The following is a 20,346-nucleotide window of genomic DNA, read 5'->3' as shown; positions in this document are numbered from 1 at the left end:
ATAGGGCTGGCCAGTTAGCTCACATGGTTAGAGTGCGGTGCTGATAACACCAAGGTCAAGGGTTCAAATCCCTGTACCAGCCAGCCACCCAACAAAATTAAAATTTAAAAAAGATACATATCCATAGATGAAGGGCACCCAAGGATGATACATAAAAAACAAGTGCAAAACCCAGGAAGAGTCACACATGACAAAAGAGAGACACCTGCACCCCATCTGGCGACGTGCTGATCACCAGAGTGTGTAACTGAGGACAGGGTATCCTGCAGATGATGACACATGGGTCTTGGACATTTACACTTTCTTACTTCCCCGGGAAACCACTGGCATACAGCTGTGGTGACGAGAAAGTGAGTTTTGGGCTTTTCACTTTTTAGCTTCTGTAAAGCTAAATGGACCACAAGGAAGCCATGGCTGTGGCCCACCATATTTGCAACCTGCGCTGCCTAACTGTGCTATGGCCAGATGGTCTCTGTGCTGGAGAGAAGAGGAGTGGTTCAGGAAGTCAGGGAGGAAGAAAATGGCATGGCTTTGGTTTGGGGAATTTCCCAAAGAGGGAGAGAAGAGAGTGCTTCCAATCCACTTTGTCTACAGTTTATTTGAATTTTAAACTTTTGCTCTTGGCTTATTTACAAAATGAATTGCACCTGCAATAGCAGGTGCCCTGTTACTTTCCTCAAAGCAATGCTGTGCTGTCACAGAGTCCCAAGCTTCCAAAATCACCTGCCCTATATTTGAACCAAGCATCAGGGCCAATGGGAGTATCTAGAAGCCAGCCTGTCCCATGACTTCGATGGCTAGAAAAGACCTCAGAATACAACACTCCTCTGGTCCCCATATTCGTTTCAAACTGGTACTGAAATATCCGCTCTTGGTAGCCCCCAGCCTCTTAGAATGCTGAAAGCCCTAGCTTGACCACCTGACTGTCAGTAAGTTCCTCATGAGGTAGACCTTCTAGAGCTGCTATTTGGCTAACGTGGAATAAGTTACCACCACGAACCAAGCACAGCCATAGCCCTGTGCACGCATCACTGCATCTGACCATAGAGTTGCTAGTGCCCTATTTTATACACGAGGAATTATAGCACAGAGAGGGTAAGCAAGCTGCCTAGGGCACGCGGTTACTGAGTGACTGAGTGGCATCCGAGCTGAGGCTCAGAATCCTGGTCTATGCTGCCTCTGGAGAGTGACCGCTCCCCATCCTTCTGCCAAGAGGGAAAGAGCAGGGCTTCCCCACAAGAGCATATCCTCTCAGGGATGAGATGTTCACCTGCTTTGGGGTCCCTATGAACCTTCTATGCCCCTAGGAATCTAAATTTACAAAGTTCTGATATCAGCCTGAGGAGCAGCCTCCCAGGTGGCCCCAAGCCCCCTTTGGGTGAAACAGGACATCAGGTATCCAATCACCCAAAGCCCAAATCCTATTTCTGGTTTTCTTTCCATTTTGCCCTCTCCCGTTTGCTTCTCTCATATCCAGTGAGAACTCAGACATGTACAGAGGCAGAGGTGTAGGGAGTCTGGCCACAAGCTCCAACCCGCAGGTAAGTCGAGGGAGACACTTCTGTCCTCTGTGGGGCACAAGGCTGCTACAGTAGGGAGAGGGGGGACACCTCCAGTCTCGCCTCTGAAGTCAGCTGGTGCCACAGACTCCTTGGTCCAGGCTTGCAAACGAACGCCCTTACTCTAGCAGGCTAGCCTCTGCCCACTGGAGCATGAAGTTCAGACACCCCAGGTTGGCACCCTTGGCCACTGTGTGCCCTGATGCCACAGCCCACGGCTCCTCCCTCCCACCCCTGCACTCTTGAAGCAAACTCCTTCATAGGTGAAGCATAGCTCACCTACTTTAATTTTAAATGGCCCAAGAATTTTGGTTCAAGGACTGTTAAATCTGGGGCCTGTGGGTGGCAGAGGCAAATGGGGCATGACAAAGGTGCAGAACTGTCACAGAGACACAGAGAAACTGAGTCTCACACTCACGGCTGGGATTTCCTCAGATCCATGCCAGCAGCAGTGCTCGGCCCCAGCAGGTATGTCACTAAACCTCTTCAGGCACCACCGCAATGCCTGGCTTTCTTGCTTCAGCAGGAGGCTCCAGAGGACCCCAGATTCCATTAAAGATTCCATTGCATCCACGGCTGCTCCTCCAATGCACCTGGCGCCTTGAGCTCTGACTCCCAACTGTCCTCACAGGATGAAAACAATCAGTCTCGCCTGGACTGAAGGCAGATGGGTGACCTCTTACTTCCTGGCAGAAGGTCTGTATGGTCCTGAACGATGTTCTTTCCCCTGCTAGGGCTGTGTTCCCAGAGCAAAGCCTCACAGGTGAGAGGATGTGGTCAGCATGGTTCTTGGGACAAGCTGGCCAGCCAGTCTCTCCTTTGTCCTCCTCTTCTGGTCTTGGGGCTGAAGGTAGGCTAGAAGGAGCGTGGTCACACACCTCCTCCTGGTCAGTGCAGACAGTCACCCAAGAGCCCTGGAAAGGCCTGAGGACACAGACGACATGCAGGTGCACAGAGCCAGCTAAGGGCTGTGCAGGGCAGGCCCCTGGGTGAACAGGCGGGCTTCGCAGGAAAAGGATGAGCCACAGCCAGGTGCAGGGGTCCAGCCCCACCGTACTCACACGTGGCAGAGTGACATATAGTTGGTCTGAAGCTCCAGAGGGAATCAAATGCCCAGCTCCCCAGTCCCAGTCTGTCCCACAGAGTGGCACGTTTAATCAATGTGCAGTCTCTACCCAGGGCGGGCAATGGTCACTATGACTCACAGCTCTCACCCAGGCAGAGCGGCCACCACTGGCTGTGGCAACAGGGCTGGCGCTCACCCCCACCCCTACACACACCCCTTTCCCCCAGACCGACCAGCAAATAGCTTCTTTGTTAGTTGCCAGTAGCGGGAGGGAGGCAGAAGGCAGAGCGGGTGGGCAGGCAGGGCCTGAGTCCTACACATGCTTCAAGTTACAGGATCTGGGTGATGGTCCTGGCCAACGTCCTCCAGTAACCCCCAGCCTGGCCTGGCCTCCCCAGCAGATGTTTCCTGCAATGGAAAGTTGCTGGCCAGAGCTCCAAGTAGGGGAGGGGAGGGGGCGGTGCCAGGGGCACTGCTGTTATGATGAAATCTGAAATCTGAGACTCAACCAGCCAGGAACTTCTTGGAGACATGCTCTCCCCTCATGGACCCATCTACCACCTTCACTGCAGCAGCAGAGCAGCAGCGGCACACATGGGAGTCTAGCTGATCTAGTTTCGGATGTGCTGGTGGGCAGACCGCCCAAAGAAGTTGAGGCTAACAGCCTTGGGGTCTGTCTGAGGCAACTCCTTCCTTTCCAGGGACCTTGCCTCACCTTTGGCACAAGCAGGAGGGGGATCTAGGTCAAGAAGATTCCCAGACAGCTGCTCAGACCCTGAGGGCAAAGTAGCAATGCTAAAAGCAGGGAATGTGGTCCCCTTTGAAAAGGAGGCAGCCAAATCCAGAACAAGAAACAACGGGAGCCAGGCCAAGAGGGGCCAGGAAGGCTCCAGACAGAGAAACTCGGGGCTTGGCTGAGACAGTCCTGGGGCTGGGAAGATGTGGATTCCTGGGAAACGTCAGACCCTTGACTAAAAGGGTCAGCTCCCTCCTCCTCCCCAGCTACCTGACCAGGCCAGGGGATTTCTGGCCTGCACTGGATGAAGAATGCTGCCTTTGTCCCAGGAGTCTCAGCACTTAAATTTCAGTGTACTTATAAATAACCCAATGAACACATTAAAAAAGGTAGATGCCTGAGTCCCAGCCCAAAGACGCTGATTCAGAGGAACCTTGGTTCTGCTGAGTAAACAGTAGAAGAAAGTAGAGAAAGAATCTAAATCCTCCTCCAAACCCTCTGTTAACAAACCTCCACTCCCCTCTGTAGACGGACACCCCCTGGACACAGCCAAGGCTGTTATTCACCGTGCAGGGTAAACTACACCACTGGACTACCACCTTCTCCAGGAAGGACCTGAGTCTCAAACAGTTTCATATCTTCCAAAGCACTTAGCATGATGTATTTCGAATGCCAGGCATTCAAAAATTGTTCATCAAATGAATGCATTCCTTATTCATTTTTCAAACTGTTTCTATTTACAACGTGTTTTATGCATACAACATGCAGAGAACCCTAATCCTATAGGGATTAGTATGGCTTCTCAGAGGCCAACACTCTGTCTAGCACACGAGAGCTTCTCTCCACCCTGCATGGCAGCCTATCCTCAGCAGTGTGTTAGGCCAACGCAGCCATCCCATTTTCCAGGGTGACTGGAATGCCTCTCTTCAGGGCCACACAGGACCTCAAGATCTAGGCAGTAGATAGATCCACGAGGCTCTGGATCCTTATGGTAATTCCCTGGGAGCATTTGAGTATTGCTATAGGCTGGATGACTATGTGGGCTAGAAGGGGTGAGAAAGGGCCAGGACACACCCAGAGGGTAACCCCCCTGGGAGATGAGTCTCAGCCTGTACCAGCCTGTCTCCTCCACCCCCTCATGGGGTGGGGCAGGGCAGGATCCTGGGGAGAGCAAGTTGGCCCTGGGCTAACCATTAACTCTATGGCAAACACAGGGAGCTGGGACCAAGTGGTACCCCCTTCCCAGGTGCAGCAGGAAGGAGGGGGCGGAGGAGCCCAGGAAAGAAACACAGGTTTTGGTGCAGCCTGGACCTCACCTAGGAAGAAAGCTGTTAAGATCCACAAGACAAACTCTGGCCCTCCAGCCAAATCCGGGTAGGTGGAAGCCCAATGTGGGACACAGAGGGAGTGACTGAGAGACTGAGGGCAGGCACGGGTGCAGGGCAGGAGGGTGGAAGAAGGAATGGGGTTGGGAATGGAGTCTCATTTGGAGAGGAGGGACCACTCTGGAGAAAGTTCAGGACAGGGTCAGGGAGCAGGGGTCAGGAAGACTCTTCAAGTCAATGGTGAATACAGAAGGGAGGTGGACAGAGGCAGAGGAAGCCGAGACGGCCCCTGGGGAAGACACCAGGCTGCCAGGCTTGCTGTCATCAGCAGCTCCCCTTTCGGCTCTCCCACTTTCCTTACTGCTCCCCAACACCCTGAGTTCTGTTCCTATAAAGCTTTGTTCTTTTGCTCTCGTACTTATGCCAGCCAGACTTGCTCTTGGTCATTCCAGAGGTTTCGCATTGTCCCTCCCTCCCTCCCCTCCATAAAGCTGGCATCCCTAATGGAGACGGGGTATCATGCAACTTGGCTGCTAAGTTCTGGCACCTGCCGGGGTCTGGGCTCCTGTCCTCTGATCTCAGAAATGCCCCTTCCCTGGGTTGCTATGGAGATGACGGAGCCACAGAGAAGAGACAGAGGCGGCACCTGTGGCACAGGAAGTGGACCTCTGTGACCCTGTGCTTCACCCAAGACAAGCCCACTACGCACAGGAGGGGCCATCTTTGGGGGCAGATTGTACCCCTCCCGCCCCATGGGCCCTGACAAGGAGGTCCTACCTCTGTCCTTGGCCCCTGCTGAAGGCAAAGCCGGTTTCTGCCTACCCTTCCATCTCTGGGCTGTGTCTCCTGAGCTGGAAACCATGATGCATAAAATCGGGTGGCAAACTGGAGTTAGGGTAGGGGGAGCAGGTGTAATTGGGCCTGGAAGGGACACAGGGCAGCTGTAGATGGCCTGGCCTCCAACCCACTCTTGACCTGAAACTCACCCACCACAGCCCTTCTATGTGTCCCTGGGGTCCAGCACTTCCCTCCATGTGACCCGCTTTTTACACTAAGTGGTTTGTCACAGTGGTGACAACTCCTCCCTGGCTAACCCTGTAAAAGCAAAATGCTTTTGTCTACAGCAAACCGATGGTGGGTGGAGGCGGCTGGAGCGTGGGTAGGGAGGTGGCGGGGGGGCTTCGTCTCACAGCAGAGCCAGGTTGCTCCAGGGGCCTGAGGTGCTCTCAGTGTGGTCAGCAATGCTCAGAGCACTCGCCTCACTGCTCTGAACCCAGCCAGGGGTTTCTAACCTTCCCCAGGGCTGGGGATGACAAGGCCTTTTCCTATCTGAAGGACTTCTAGTGCAATGGTGGAGCCTCAGGAACCAGAATAGCTGGAGGGAGATTATAAAGACGGCTGTCAGCAGAGTTGAGGAGCCACACAGAGAGGTTTCCGGCAGGTCAGACTCCAACCAGTCCAGGGCAGTGCAGATGTAAGGCAGTAGGACTAAGCAGGCTGAGGGAAAATGGAAAACCAGGTGGAAGCAACAGGGGTAGCGCAAGGGTCTCTTGAAGAAATGTAAATGGATCCTTGGGTGGGGGATGCTGGGGACTGGGGTTTTTCGGCTGAGTTTTCTGATGAAGCATCCGAACAGGACAGCACAGACACGTGCTCAGCACACTGACGGAGCAGGTGTCTGGCCACCCAAGGGCGCAGGTGGCTCTGGGGAAACACCTGGTCGTGGCTTCCTGTTCTAGTCAGGCAACTGTGCCCAGGAGCACAGCCGAGCCCAGGCCATCGTGCGCAGGTAAGTGCGTTGGAGCCATCGAAGCAGACGTATGGGGATCAGCTGCTACAGTGTGGAACAGGCAGCATCATGCTTCTTCCACAGATACCAGCAGTGGAAAAACTCCAAGCCAGGGCATCTGCCATGGCCCCAGGAAGAGGCAGGGTTCTAACTGGGGGCTCCCTTCTGAGCAGCCCATTCCCGGTGCTACTTTCAACTGGCTACTATGGCAGCTGCTGATCATCCTCCAGATGTGCTGCTTCTTATGCTGGAAACACACGAAGGAAATGTGAGAAATCCCAGGTGCAGTTCCTGCCACCTGTGGCTCAGGTGACTGCAGCCCCCTTGCCACCTCTCAGCTTCTGCCTCTTCTTTCCAATGTCCACCTGCCATCTCTACCTCCCTTGCCAACATTTGTTCTGTCCTGCTTCCTGCACCAACCCTGAGTCGGGACGTCAACAGTGAATGTTCAGCAGGACCAGTAAGAGGGCTGTGGCGGGCTGGAAGGTAGATACCAGGAGCCACGTAGCAGGCAGAGAAAAGGGCTGCCTGGAGACCCCACATCCAGTAGCAGAGGAAGAGGGGACAGTGGGAAGACATTTGTAGATATGTCCGATGATGTCTGCACCACTGAGTTCCTGTAAGAACCCCAGTGTGAGAGCATGAGCCCAGGAGGTGGGGAGTCCACTAAATGCTCCTCAGCCAAGAGCCCTTGTGCGCTTGGCCTCTGAGAACTAGTGATCTGAGCTGAATGGAGAGTCAAGATGTTTCTGTAATTCATCTGGGGTAAGGGAGTGGAGGATAAAAGGAGATGGCCTAGGGTTAGTAAGGGGTGAGAGGAGGGACAGGACCGAGAAACGAGGCATCCTGGAGGATGATTTGAAGATAGGAGCAGTCAGGAACCAGGGCTCTGGTCATGCCTGGCTCCTTCACTGCCTGGCACATCTGTCATTGCAATCCCCAACTTCAGGGCCCCCAGATGGTAGCTGGCCCAGCCCCATGCTCCAGGCAGGAGGCAGCATCTGCTTCTGGCCTGTCACTACGTTGGGTGCTCAGACACCAGCTTTTAGGTGTGGGGTGAGGGAGAAGAAATCAGGGCTGAGAGGATGAGGGAAGAAGAAAAGGAGAGAGAGAAAGCAAAACCTGTTACAATCAGAGAGAAGGAGAAAGCCAGGTGCGAGAATGAAAACCAGAGAAAGGAGAAGAAAATGGAGGTGGAGAAATTTAAAAGAGAGGGGGGTATCAGAGAGCAAAGCGTAGAGAAGAATACGAGCAAGGGAAAACTGAGACAAAACAGAAAAGCCTGAGCTAAAGAGCAACAAAAAGAGAGGAATGGGAAGATGAGAGAAGAGAACCTCCATGCCCCAAAGGGGCCGTTTACTTGTCTAACAGGCCTGCTGCCGCGCTTTCCTGGGCACCATCGCAGGCACTAATTTGTGCAGCGCCGCTCAAAAGGGTGGAAGGGATTCTGGGCAAAGACACTGAAGTCCCCAGGACAGCTTGGCTGGGGCAGCTTCCCGGAAGCAGAGCCCACACACCCACTTCTCTCTCCTCCAGGACGTGAGCTCTGGGGATGCCAGGAGGCCAGGTGACCCCCTGGTGGGTCAAGCGGGAGGGGTGGAGCCTGGCTTCTCTCCCACCCCAGGCCGTCTGAGCCCCCAACTCCCCTCTCACCCACACAGCCCATCAACCTCTGCCTTGTTTAGGGTGCTGGGCGGGGCTGAGGCTGGCAGATCAATCTGCAGCCCCCTGGACAGGCCTGGCCACCAAGCAGCAGGAGGCCGGAAGCCACAGGGTGAATTTGCGCATGCTGACCTTACCACAGAGCACCATATAGGAAAACACACACACAGCCCACCCGAGTGACTTGGACCCACATCCCCACGTTAAACCCAGCCCCTCCCAGCCTGCCTTCCCTTAACCAGAGTGACCTCTCAACTCTGCCATGCACAGCCACCTTCCTGACAGAAGCTGGTGTTGCGGGGAGCAGAAGGTGGCACTGGTGTGATCAATCAGTCAAGGGTGAAGACAGGTGGGCTCAGAGAAGGAAGGACAGTCTGAGGCCAGGCCAGGGCTGCAAACCACCGTGCAGTCCTAGAGGGCAGGGGTTGGCTGAGACAGCCAGCTGCCCTTCAGGGAGAAGTTCAAAATCTCACCACCCAGCCCATGCGGCCTAGAGGCTGTGGCCTGGGCAGAAACTGCTTACCCCACAAAGCACCCCAAACACAAAACACCCCATGGATAACCTATGAAATGGCCCCGGCTACCCCTTCTCCATAGACCCAGGGGCAGCAGATGTATTCTGGAAGGAGCACGCTGCTACAGCTATTGAGGGGGTACTTTGGGCGGAAGTCAAAGTCCATCACATAGGACAGCTTCTCTACAGATGGGGGAAAGTTTTCTGGCTGCATTTCTCCCAAAATGTCTTGTTTAAGAGAAAACTAAGTTCAAACTCCAAGGCTGCCCCCTCCTGGAATTCCGTCTGGCCTTGGAATGGCCACTCCCCTGCCCAATCTCTTCCTTTAGGATCAGAAGAGCCTTGTCCAGGAGTCCAGGTGAGGTAGGGGACAAGGTGGGCCATCCCTCTTTGGGGTCCCCTAATCAAACAGGCCTTCCCTAAGGCCATCCTTTCCTACGACAGAATCGTAGCTGGTTTCGAGGAAGGGGGCTGGTAAGGGGAAAAGCCTGAGGGGGGACCAGATTGTACTCCATGCCTCCCCTTCCTCCGCCCACCTCCACCCCCACCCACTTCACTTGTACCCAACAAGAAGAGAAACAGGAATACTTACATTATACCAACTCTGGCTTTTCTGGAAGGACAAAATAAGAGAAGGTAAAATTAGTCAGGGAAGGGATGCTGGGAATGGCCAGAGGATTGCTGGCTCCAGAGGGAAGGTCACACAGACAGCACAGGGTGGGCAGGGAGGAGGGGTCCAGATGCAGCTGAATGCTTCCCATGTCGCTGCTCACGAGGGGGCCTCCTTTCTCAAGACAGCTCCAGAAAGGAGGCCCAGGGAGCAGTCCATGCTGGAAGCCCCCCGCGGCTGGGGTGGCAGGCAGCAGCAGCACCAGCTAGCGCTCAACCAGAAGGGAGGTGGAGCCCCATCACAAGGTCCTTCTGATGGGGGGAGGGATGCGCCGCGGGCATCCAAGACCCAGTCCCCAGGTGGGCCCTGACCAGAAGCAAAGTACAAATGGAGACCAACCCAGCCTTCTGCTCCAAGTCAGTCCCTCTGTAGAAGGCAGGGGGACTTCACTTTGGTGATAGGGGAAGAAAAGGGACTGCGTAAAAACACCCTCCAAGCATGCTCTCAGGGAGCAGATGAATCAATTGTTCCTTCTGTCCCAGCAACTGGCTGCTCACCTGAGCTACAGTGGTGGTGGTGGGGGGGGTTCTGCATCGGGAGGGACGTTAAAGCAGATCACCTCTCAGGGTCCTTTCCAACCCTGCGGTGCCAAAATTCAGTTCCAGCAAAACCAGACCCTGCCCCGGCTCCAGAATTTAGATGTTCTCTATCCCCAACCCCTGGAAGAATGGGATCTGAATGTTTCTGAGAGAAGGAAGACGTCTTGTCTGTCTCCAATCTCTATGGCCAGAGGTTCTTTATGCACATCCCACTTGGAGGATAGACAGATACACATGCGTGGGTGTGCGCATGCACACACACACCCCTAGGCTCCATCCCTTGAGGTGGTGATCCAATAGGTTTAGATTGGGGCTGGGTATTTTCAGTTTTATGAAGGCTGCCTAGGGTATAATTAAGGTGGACAATCACGAGGCAAAGGGCAACTTTGCCTGCAGGTCCATACCTTAACTTCACACAGAAGTGCAGATCCTACACACAATTAGCAGCCTTGATCCCCTCCAACTGGGGCTAAGGGGCCCCAGCTCTGCCTAAGGGCAGAAGAGGGATCTTGAAACGCCTGCTGTGTGTGTGTCTGGCAGAGCAGAGGTGACTATGCACCCAAGGGTGGGTGAGTGTGACCTCAGTGATGACTGAGTGGCATGTTGTCTGTCTCCCCCATCACCAGGCTCTCCTGTTCCACCAGAAGAACTCTGTAGAGACCTTCTGCCTTCGCTCTAAAGGTGAAACGAGTCAGCAGAGGAGCTGGACGTGGGCAGCTGAAGGGCAGGGCAGGTGGGGCTGGGGCTGGGGCTGGGGCTGCGGCTGCATGGTCTCACTCTCACACCCAACCTCACATGCCGAATGTAGCCCGGGGCCAATGGCAAGGTGGCTCTCAATCCCCTCTGCAAGGTGCTCTCTGTGATCGTTTCCCAACAAAGCCTGTCACCATGTCCCCACCTGAAGTCATATTTTCCCATCATAGCCTCATTGCCTCCTCCAATCCAGAAGTCTCAGCAGGTAAAGGGGACAAATCTAAATACTCAAAACCAACGACTTCATCTCTGTGGGAGGTGCTGCCACATGGGAATCCTGGACCTGGAAGCTCACCTGTAAACATTTCAGCAAAGGCTGCCCACGACTGGAGGAGGGAGACGCGGCCAGCAGGCTGCAGCTCACCTGATCTGCACCTTGGGACATCTTGCTTCCTGGGTCCTTACATAGCAGCCCTGACTCTGAGATCACAGGGCAGAAGGCTGTGCAGATGTTCATTAAAATACACTTCCCAGTGGTAGGGAGGTACGCTCTGCGAGCTGCCAGCCTCAACTTCCCCATGGTTTCCTTGTGCTTCAACAAACCCAGACCAGGTCACGAGACACCTCCTTCACAGCTGAGACACTCTATCTCCCACAGCCTAGCTCCTCATCCCACTGCCCTGGCCTTTGTGTAAGGCCCGAGGAGGAGAGGCGGCAATAGGAACTTCGGCTGAGCTAGGGGGACCCAAGACCTTTAGTGAGTCTTCCTACACAGTGCTCTCCTTCCTGTCTCAGGAAGGTAAAAGAAACAGTTTCCCCCTTTCATGTACCGGCACATAGACGCTTTTCCCTTCTGAATCCATCTGGAACAAAAAGCCTCACAGTCACAAAGAGCCTCAATCACAGAACCTGTGTCCTGTCTCTAACTAGTTCTGTAATACCTTTGGATCTGGTATTTGCTCTTTTGTAAAGGGTATAGAAGAACATGTATTCTCAAGTACTGCAAAGAAATGTGAAATGCACCATCAAAAGCGAGGACTTTTGAGGTCCTGCCCTTAACCAACTAGCTTTGGGCAGCTTCTTACCTGTCACCCCTGAGCTTTTTATCTGCCCCATCCCTCCAGCCAAATCCGCAGTAGCCTCTGAGACTACCCACTGTGGGCAGGTGTCCCAGAACTTTGGACAGCCTCCTGGAGGTGAACTTGGTCTGGTGACCTTGCATCCTTAGGACTGAGTCTTGAGGGCACTGCCTGACAGGGAGGGCCCAGAAGAGGTATCCACTGGCACAAGTGAGGCTGTGTGCCTTTGTAGGTTTGCCGTAATGCCCTACCTAGAGGACAGGGCCAGAGAGAAGGCAAGCACAGGACTAGGGATGGGGAGGGCTTCTCTGACAGTTATTAAATGGATTTGGCTAATGGGGGAGGAGGTATCAGGACAAGACAGAGCAGTTGAGGACAAGCTGCTGATTCTGTTGCCTTTCCTAGAAGAGGTCTGCAGAGCAAGCACCTAAGGGAATGCAAGGCCCCTGGAAACTGACCTCGAGGTGGTTTCCTGCCCCCATGTTCAAAAACATCTCCCTGTGCAAAGGCTCAGGGAGTCTGGAAGATGGGGGTGGGCATGGGAAGGGCGGGGACTAGAGGAGCTCTACATTTAGTAGGAATTAGGAAAAAAAAAAAAACCCAACATCTTCTTACTTTGATCAGGTTAAGTCTGTCGTACTAGAAAGAAAACCACAAACATCAGAATTAAAACAAAGAGGAAAAGTCAAAGGAGTGCCAGGGCCACAGTGCCAGGGTGAAGCAGCGCACCCACTGGAGGAAGACACACTGCAGGGCACAAGCCAAGGATTTATTTGTCACACCGGCCCTGGCAGGGCAGGTCTTAGCTCTGGCTCCTCAGAGCTGCTGGGAGCAGGGAAGCAGTCCCTGGCCCCCTCTAGTGGCCACAGTCCATCATTACAGAGAGGAGGCTGGGTTGGGCCACAGATTCAGGAGGTCCTGGGAATGCAAGTGCTCTGTGCAGGACTGCACCCAGCAAGGGTCGGCCTCAGCAGTACAGTCATAGATTCAGGGGAGTGTGGCCTCAGTGATCCCCAATCCTATCCCTACACATTAACAAACAAGGAAATGGAGGCCCAGAGAAGGGAGGAGAGACACTGTGCATTAGGCCTGACTCCAGAGAGAAGCAGAGGTACCCTCCAGCTTGCCTGGACAGCAGCCAGGGAGGAACGTGGCCTGGCTGTGATAATAGCGATAATAGCTCTGGCTATCAGATCCCTTGCTGTGGATACGTTTGGTCAACCTGAGACGATGTTGCACTGCGGGCGGAGCGTATCCCCACCCCACTAGCTAACCTCCTCCTCTCTTCGACTCCCCCTGCAGCTTTCCCTTACAATCTTCTCTGGCCCTTGGCCTGCACAGAACCTAATTCCTGTATCGGTTCTCATGGTTGCTCTTCTTAAATCTGTGTGTCCTGCATATGCAAGTCCCAGACCGACCACAGCTGCTACCAACTCCACCTGGGGTGGCGCAGTGCCCCTCCCTTCACAAAGCAATCCTGCATTTAGAAGATGGCGGGGTCAGAGGTGACATAACAATGGTGAGAGAATGGGTGGGGAAGCAGGTGTCAGAAGCCAAAGAACTCAGGGCGAGTGTCCACTGGAGACGAGCATTGCCTCTGCCCAGTCTCTCCAAAGGGAAAGCAAATCTAGACTCGCTTGACCACCTCCCTCCTTAGCTCCTTACGAAAGGGGTCCACGATTAGTTCTTGATTCACACTCAGCTCTTGGTCCCTCCGTAACGGCTCATTTCTGCCTCTCCGAAAATCTGACTCAAAATTCCAGCTTGGTTAAATCCCACTCGGAATCCCAGCTGCTTCCTGAAACGAGTCCTGGCTACCCCACTCCTAGAGGACTTCTCCTGCCTCTGACTTCACAAAAACATCCTGAACTACTGAGTTGGTTCTGAAAGCCAGGTCTTGCTTGTAGATGGACTGGGCAACAGATTACCTTATTGCACCTTTGGATGGAAAAGAGTACAAAGACTCTGGACAGCAGCAGAGAAAAAAAACCTGATGCCTGAGTCATCTGCCCTCTCCCCAGCTGGCCTTGGGCACCTCCCAGTACCCATATAAACTATTGTTGGTGTGAGGGGCTCAAGAAGGGCTGACACAAGTCATCTCAAAACCTTGTCCCCAGATATCAGACACACGTGCACCTGCTGAGCCACCTGAACCCAGAGAATTCCTGCTGGCGCCTCATATCAGGCCCAGCACCTCCTCCCCTGCCCACAGCCAGCTACAGCCATTTAAAACCCTCAGAGCCACGATGCACTTTTAGTCTGAAGGTCACAGACTACAGGATTAGCCATGTGGCCTCTTGTTCTCCCTTCAGGAAAGAGAACAGCTGTTCACCCTCCTCCTCCCCAAAACACTTCCAAGAATTGGGACTATTATTAAGTTATCCGTCAGCTTTCTCTTCTGCAGGCTGCAGCCCACCTCCTCTCTCCCCACAGGTATGACGTCCTTAGTTCTGCCGTGCTACAACACCTATCGCTCACCCTCCCCGCCCCAAGTTCTCCTCAGGCCTTGGGAATCCTGGGGCCCCAGCACTGCGTCCCTGACCTGGGCTCACGTCTTCAGGGCGTCGACGGGCTGCGTCGACGGGCTACTGTCAATGGTCACCACTCTGTTCACAATCCAGGATCCTAAGAACACTATGAGCCTCAAGCTGGGTGGTAGGTGGAGGGACGAAGGAATATCCACACTGAGTAGCTGTTGGGGGAGCGGGGAGCATGTAGGTAGAGCTCCTGAGGTTGCTGCTACTGCACCCAGGAATTTATCCACCCGAACTCCTGACCCTCAATCAGCACCACTCTTCCTGCTGACCTCCAATCACTACTGCCAGGAAATCCAGAATCACCCACCAACGGGATATCAGGGATGGGGTATCAGGGATGGGGTATCAGGGATGGGGTGTCAGGGATGGGGTGTCAGGGATGGGGTGTCAGGGATGGGGTATGACCAAATGGAGTCTCCCACCCTCAAAGGAATGAAACAAACCCCTGGCAGGACTCTGCTTCTAGATGGCACCATGTAAAAGAGATTCCCAGCCAAAGGCAGTGTTTGGGGAGCAGGCAGAAACATGGGGGGAGGGGAGGATAGGGGGATGGGGTTTGTTCTCTGACATTGGGTGCAGTGGGAATTGTCCCTCAGTGACTTCCAAGCCAGCCTGCCAGGGGGACAGTGAGGCCGGCCCTTCTAGGAAAGAGACCAAGCAGGACATTGGGCCAGACTCGGCAGGGGCAGAGGGAGGGATGCTGAGCACTACAGACAAGTCAACACTAGAAGGGAGATAAAAGACAGAGACAAAAGATGGCTTACTTTTGAGAGGCGCTTGTGAGACTAAGACCATGCATGCAAAGAAGGTATTTGGGAAATGGGGGGGAAGAAGAGGAAGAACAAGAAATCAAAAAGACAAGTTCAGGTGGGAAGCCAGCTCCCGTGACTCCTAGGGGTCCCCAACCCCTTCCCAGGCCCCGTGAGTCCATTGGTGAAGAGAAGCTTCTTGAAGGAGCATCTGGGCAAAGATATCTCCTGCTTCCCGAAGGACTGAGGGTGGCGGAAGGACACCTCTGGGGAAGCATGACTAGCTGGCCTTGCCCAGCACAGGGCTCCCCTGGGCATATGCTTGGGCCAAAGGCCCCAGGGCTCAGGTGGTAGTGCTGACTTACTTGGGAGGGGTGGAAAGGCCCTGTTGCTGTCCTCTCTACCAGATGTGTTCCAAGCAGGTTAGTGTAAAGGTAAGGTGGGATGATGGCCAGGGAGGAGCTTAAAAACAGCACTCTGCAGGGTTCCCTGAGGACTCTCTCTCTGGCAGTATTGTTGTCCCACATATTGTTCCCTTCTACCCTAGCTCTAGGGACCAGATTTGAAAAAGGTGGTGGGGACAAACAGATGACCCAGAGCACCCTCCTTCAAGTCTCAAGGACTGTGAGGCTCCCTACTTCCTAAAGAGAGAGAAAGGTGGTTGGAGAATCATTTTACTAGCTCATGACCCTTCCTGGAGTGCTTAGCTGAGAAAATAGCTAGCTAGGGTCGCCCCTGTCTGTCCTGCCCTCGCTTCACTGAATGCAGACTATCTCTGGAACACTAGGGCCGTCCAATCACGTGAGGTCCCTCGAGGAAGGTGTTCTCTACCTCGCTGTCCCCCGACACCAGCTTCCCTGCAGCCAGCTAACAGGGAGGCACTGAGTCTCCAGCGGGGACCCACTCACCTTGGAGTTTTTGCCACCACTCCGGCCGGACTGCGAGGAGCAACTACGCTGCACGCCCTGCTCCGGCGTGGACGGAGACTTGTCCGAGGAGTGGTCTGAGCCCTTCTCCACCATGGCGTCTCCGTCCTGGTTCTGTGGGGTCGGCGAGCGGGACCGCTTCCGGAGGATGGGAGAGCAGGCCGGTGTGCTGCGGTTTGAGTTACTGGCAGTGCTGCAGGGGCAGATGGAGAGAGGGAGTGCGGTGGGGAGAGAGGAGGAGGAGGAGAGGCAGGCAGTCAGTGATTGGAGGCCAAAGACGGGTCGCAAGGAGCTGGCTGGCTCAGGGAGCCAGGGTGAGGGGCTGGGGAGAAACAGGGAGAAAGGGGCCCAGCTAGGGACTCACTGCCCCGTAATACTGCTGCTGGCCAGGAGAGGGCAGTGGTGCTAACATGAAAAGGGAAGTAGGAACCAGAGGGGCAAGTGGGGCAATTAGACATTTAGATATCCATCCATCCATCTGTCCATCCATCCAGTTATTGCTCAAGCCCCTGTTATATGCCCCAAACCACCTAGGGCAAACAGAATTTACGACCCAAAAGATTCGTTAGAGATCATCAATACTATCGGCTTATTTTATACATGTTGTAAATCCAAAGTTTTTACATTTTTGTTCATAAAAATGACAATAATAGTCCTACTTTTCAAAGCATTCACATACATATTATTTCACTTGGTTCTTAAAACATTCCACCGAGGTAGTACTGACAAATACCATAACCCCTATGTTAAAAAAAAATGAAGATCAATACATGGCAGAGAGAAACTAAATGTCTTCTGATCACAGAGGGTTTACAAACAGAACTTTCCTTGTAAGCCACATTGGTTCCAGCTTCCTTTGCCTGGGATTAAAGATGAATACAGCAGAAATTCTCACATTCCATATCTCCTGACCCCAAAATTCATTTCCAGCAAGTACCTTATACTTCCCACAGTACCAAGCCCATTTCCCCCAAGGCTTATGAGCTGTAAAAATATTTGCTATTTGCTATTTAGCTTGTATTTTCATTGGAGTAGAAGAGGAAGAAATGAAGGAAAGAAGGGGAGAGGAAAATTGAATATGGTTAAATTCTAATAGGTGTTTGCTTTGCTTTGGGAGAATGGATAAAGGAAAGACATGGAAGAGGGAGAGACTAATATAAAGAGGCAGCAGGGGAAATGAGAAAGAAAGGAATTGTGAAATTGGAAAGCCAAAGAAGCACAAGAAGGGTGGGGGGTTAGAAAGAACAGCCTAGTGCCCATCCCCCCTACTCAGCAGTCACACAGCAGGGTCAGGCTTTGGGAACACCCCGTCGGGGGCCCCCAGGAAGCACTCTTGGGAAGCTGCATCCCAGACTCTCCCCAGGAGTGGGAGCGCAGGGTGGGGGTGAGAGTGGGGGTGGGGGTAGGAGAGACACTGTCATTTGCGTGAAGCTCCAGCGGTGACCTTAAATGTCCCATTGGCCCCATTTGCAATGCAAACCATGCCCCTTTCAGCAAAATCTTCCACCTGGGCGTCCATCCTCAGCAGAGCGAAAGGGAAACAAATCCCAAGAGCCCAAACCAGCAAGTGGGAGCAGGGCAGTGTTGTAACTTTTGGAAGGAAACTTGATGGTGAAAAGAAAAAAAGGAGACCAGAGAAAAGGAAGACAAATGCAGCCGGAGGATGTATAGAGAAAAGCAAGGCCCGATGTTTCGCTTCATCCTCAAATAGAATCTACATTCAAAATCTCATTTATAACACTAACTGTGATTTCAGGAAGCCCAAGAGGTCTCTTTCAAGAGAGGCTCTTCAAGTTCCCTCCCCACCCCCCACCATCTCTTATCCTCTGGCTTTCTAAACTCACTCACTACCATAAACCCTGGAGAAAGGAAGTTACGTTCAGCTGGAAAAGCCAAGCCCTGGGACTGGCTGCAAGCACATCATCTGGGGGAAGCCAGGAGGCTCCCGAACTGCAGGCTCAGGTACTCGTCTTTGTGGGGTGAACCTCCTTTCTCTTGGGCCAATTCCAGCCCGCAGCCAAGTATCTCAAGGTTTAAAATACCTTCCAGAATTATTTTCTTGGAAGAACAGCCAGTAACTCTATTCCTAACCCCAACTAGTTTGCTCAAACAGGACTAGAGAGAGGACCACAACCAAGCACATGCCTATCTCAGACGCAAAGAACGCACAGCCCGTCCTGTCCTTTCCTTACATAAAGGACATCTTCACACAGGGTAATTCCAGATCCTGGTACGGAAAGGACATCCCTCTATCTTTCTTCAAGCCCCGAATCCCTGCTGATAACTGGCTGTTGAGGAGGCATTCAAGCAAGTGGTGGGGAAACTGACCCCAACTACCCAAAACCACACGAATCCCACATTACAGAATCAAAACGTCCATGAGATTTCCTCATCGCCTAGTGGCCCCACTTCAACCAGCCCAACATATGCCACCTGAGGATCTACACACCTAAAATTTGCCTTCAACCTGTCCGTCAACAAACAGCACCTACTGTCTCTGCACTCTGAAGGCAGGTGACCATCTACATTGTTCCTGACAATTCCCCTCTCCCTGATGACACATACCTGTCTCTTCCATTTCTCTTCCTTTCTTGGTCACTGGCTCCTCTTGTTATTTAGCCTGAAATTTAATCCTTCCCAAAGGTGAGTCCTTCACCTCCCTGGCCATCTCTCCTACTCTGTCTTCAACCAGGCCTCTATGCAGAGCCTCCTCTATCTGCTTCTGGCCTGGGCACACTTGCTTGTTAAGGGACGCCCCAACCCCTACTGACCTTAACATATGCATTCTGCTTCTGTACAAGTCGCTTGCCAAAATAAATGGGGGAATAAACAGAGTAGCATGGCCAACGCCATTTTAGGAGGTTCTGCCATTTTAGCCTGAAAAGTCCCTATGGGGAATCCAGGGTGGGCAGGGGCTACAGGGCTAATCACAAAATTAGCTTATGTACCGCTGGCTTGCTTGCATTGGCTAGATTGTGTCAGGTGCGAAAAATTCCCGCCTAGCTAAAAATAAAAGCTGTGAGAGGTTTCAACTCGGGGCTGTGCTCCTCGATTGGCCTGCGTAGCCCTGGATGCCAGAAATAAACTCTTTTCCTTTTCCTATCACCCGGTTCTCGTGGGCAAATTTCTTTTACCCGTCGGACGTTGGCCATAACATGCTAACCTGGCCCAAAAATCTGCTGGCTGTGAACGCTTCCTCTGGAGGGAGGTCTCATGAGTGCCTCAGATGCAAAAGAGCTGCCGTCTTCCCTCCCAAACTTCCTCCCACTACTGCGCATTCTCAATGGCATTATCGTCTCCTCGTTTCTCAGCTGCAAACCCATCTCTTTCTCCTCACCCCACAAAAAGTGAGTCACTGGATCCTGCCAATTCCACTTCCATCCGGCTGCTTATCCCATGGTCCTATCCTTCCCCAGGGCCCCAGCACAGATGCAAGGCCCCTTGCCCAAACTCTCCCAACAGCCGTCTAAGTGGTCTCCTCTGCTTCCTTTCCTCCCTACTCATTCACATTATTGTCATTACATCTTTCTAACTACAAGCCCCATATCTTTCTGCTCCCTACCAGCACCCATACTAAAGTCCAAAACCCTCAGAATGGAATTTAAAGTTCTCTAAAAAGAAATGACGCATCTGTATTTCAATACTTTCTCTCTCCTCATACTCCCAAAGAGTTTCCATGTTCCACTCCGACATATCTTCCCCTAGCTTTCTTTTCTCTCTCTTTTTTTTAACACTGAAATCTGCTTTTGTTTGCATGAGACTAGATTAATCACATTCTCATTCTCCTGCCTCTAGACTTCTGTACTGGTCACTCTTCTGTCACTACTTGTGCTTGAAAAGCCCTTTTCCTCCATATCATCCTACTGAAGTCCTGTTCATTCTTTGAGACCCATCCCAAATACCACATTCTCCAAAAAGCTTTTTAAAATCTCCACCACTGGGGCTGAGCCCGTGGCGCACTTGGTAGAGTGCTGCGCTGGCAGCGCGGTGACGCTCCCGCCGCGGGTTCGGATCCTATATAGGACTGACCGGTGCACTCACTCACTGGCTGAGTGCCGGTCACGAAAAAACGACAAAAAAAAAAAAAAAAAAATCTCCACCACTGGGGCCGGCCCCGTGGCGCAGTTGGGTGAGTCCAGCGCTTAGGAGCGCAGCGGCGCTCCCGCTGCGGGTTCGGATCCTATATAGGGATGGCCCGTGTGCTCACTGGCTGAGCGCGGTTCGGGCGACACCAAGCCAAGGGTTGCGATCCCCTTACCGGTCACAAAAAGACAAAAAAAAAAAAAAAAAAAAAATCTCCACCACTGAACTCATGAAAGCATTTAACACAACTTTTCTGGTTTTGAAGTTAAGACCTACACACTCCTGAAGGCACACACCCTTGTAGCTCCCACACTGCCCAGGGCCAGGCTCTGCAGGTGGTATATATGTGTTCAGCAAATGTCTGCTGAAATGAATCTCATCCTAATGAAGGTCTTCATACTCGTGGCTTTAACAATCCC

At 52.9% G+C, this 20,346-nt stretch overlaps 1 protein-coding gene across 6 annotated transcripts in view; it reads right to left on the bottom strand.

Moving 5' to 3' along the window:
• GRAMD1B (GRAM domain containing 1B) overlaps positions 1–20,346 on the bottom strand; it is a 159,251-nt gene that overhangs the window by 25,875 nt on the left and 113,030 nt on the right. For 4 of the 6 annotated variants that reach the window (XM_063092741.1, XM_063092742.1, XM_063092745.1 and 1 more), the window contains 2 exons: positions 15,827–16,037; positions 9,244–9,264 (listed from right to left, as the gene is read on the bottom strand). In XM_063092741.1, the coding sequence (XP_062948811.1) occupies positions 9,244–9,264; positions 15,827–16,037 (232 nt within the window). Of the gene's footprint in view, positions 1–1,971; positions 2,125–9,243; positions 9,265–15,826; positions 16,038–20,346 lie in introns of those variants that run through there. The other 2 variants (XM_063092744.1, XM_063092746.1) reach the window with 1 other exon arrangement.

The sequence above is a fragment of the Cynocephalus volans genome, chromosome 4 (assembly GCF_027409185.1).
Source record: "Cynocephalus volans isolate mCynVol1 chromosome 4, mCynVol1.pri, whole genome shotgun sequence".
Lineage (NCBI taxonomy): Eukaryota > Metazoa > Chordata > Mammalia > Dermoptera > Cynocephalidae > Cynocephalus > Cynocephalus volans.
Note: the sequence above shows the minus strand (reverse complement) of the source record. Positions and strands in the feature narration are given on the sequence as shown.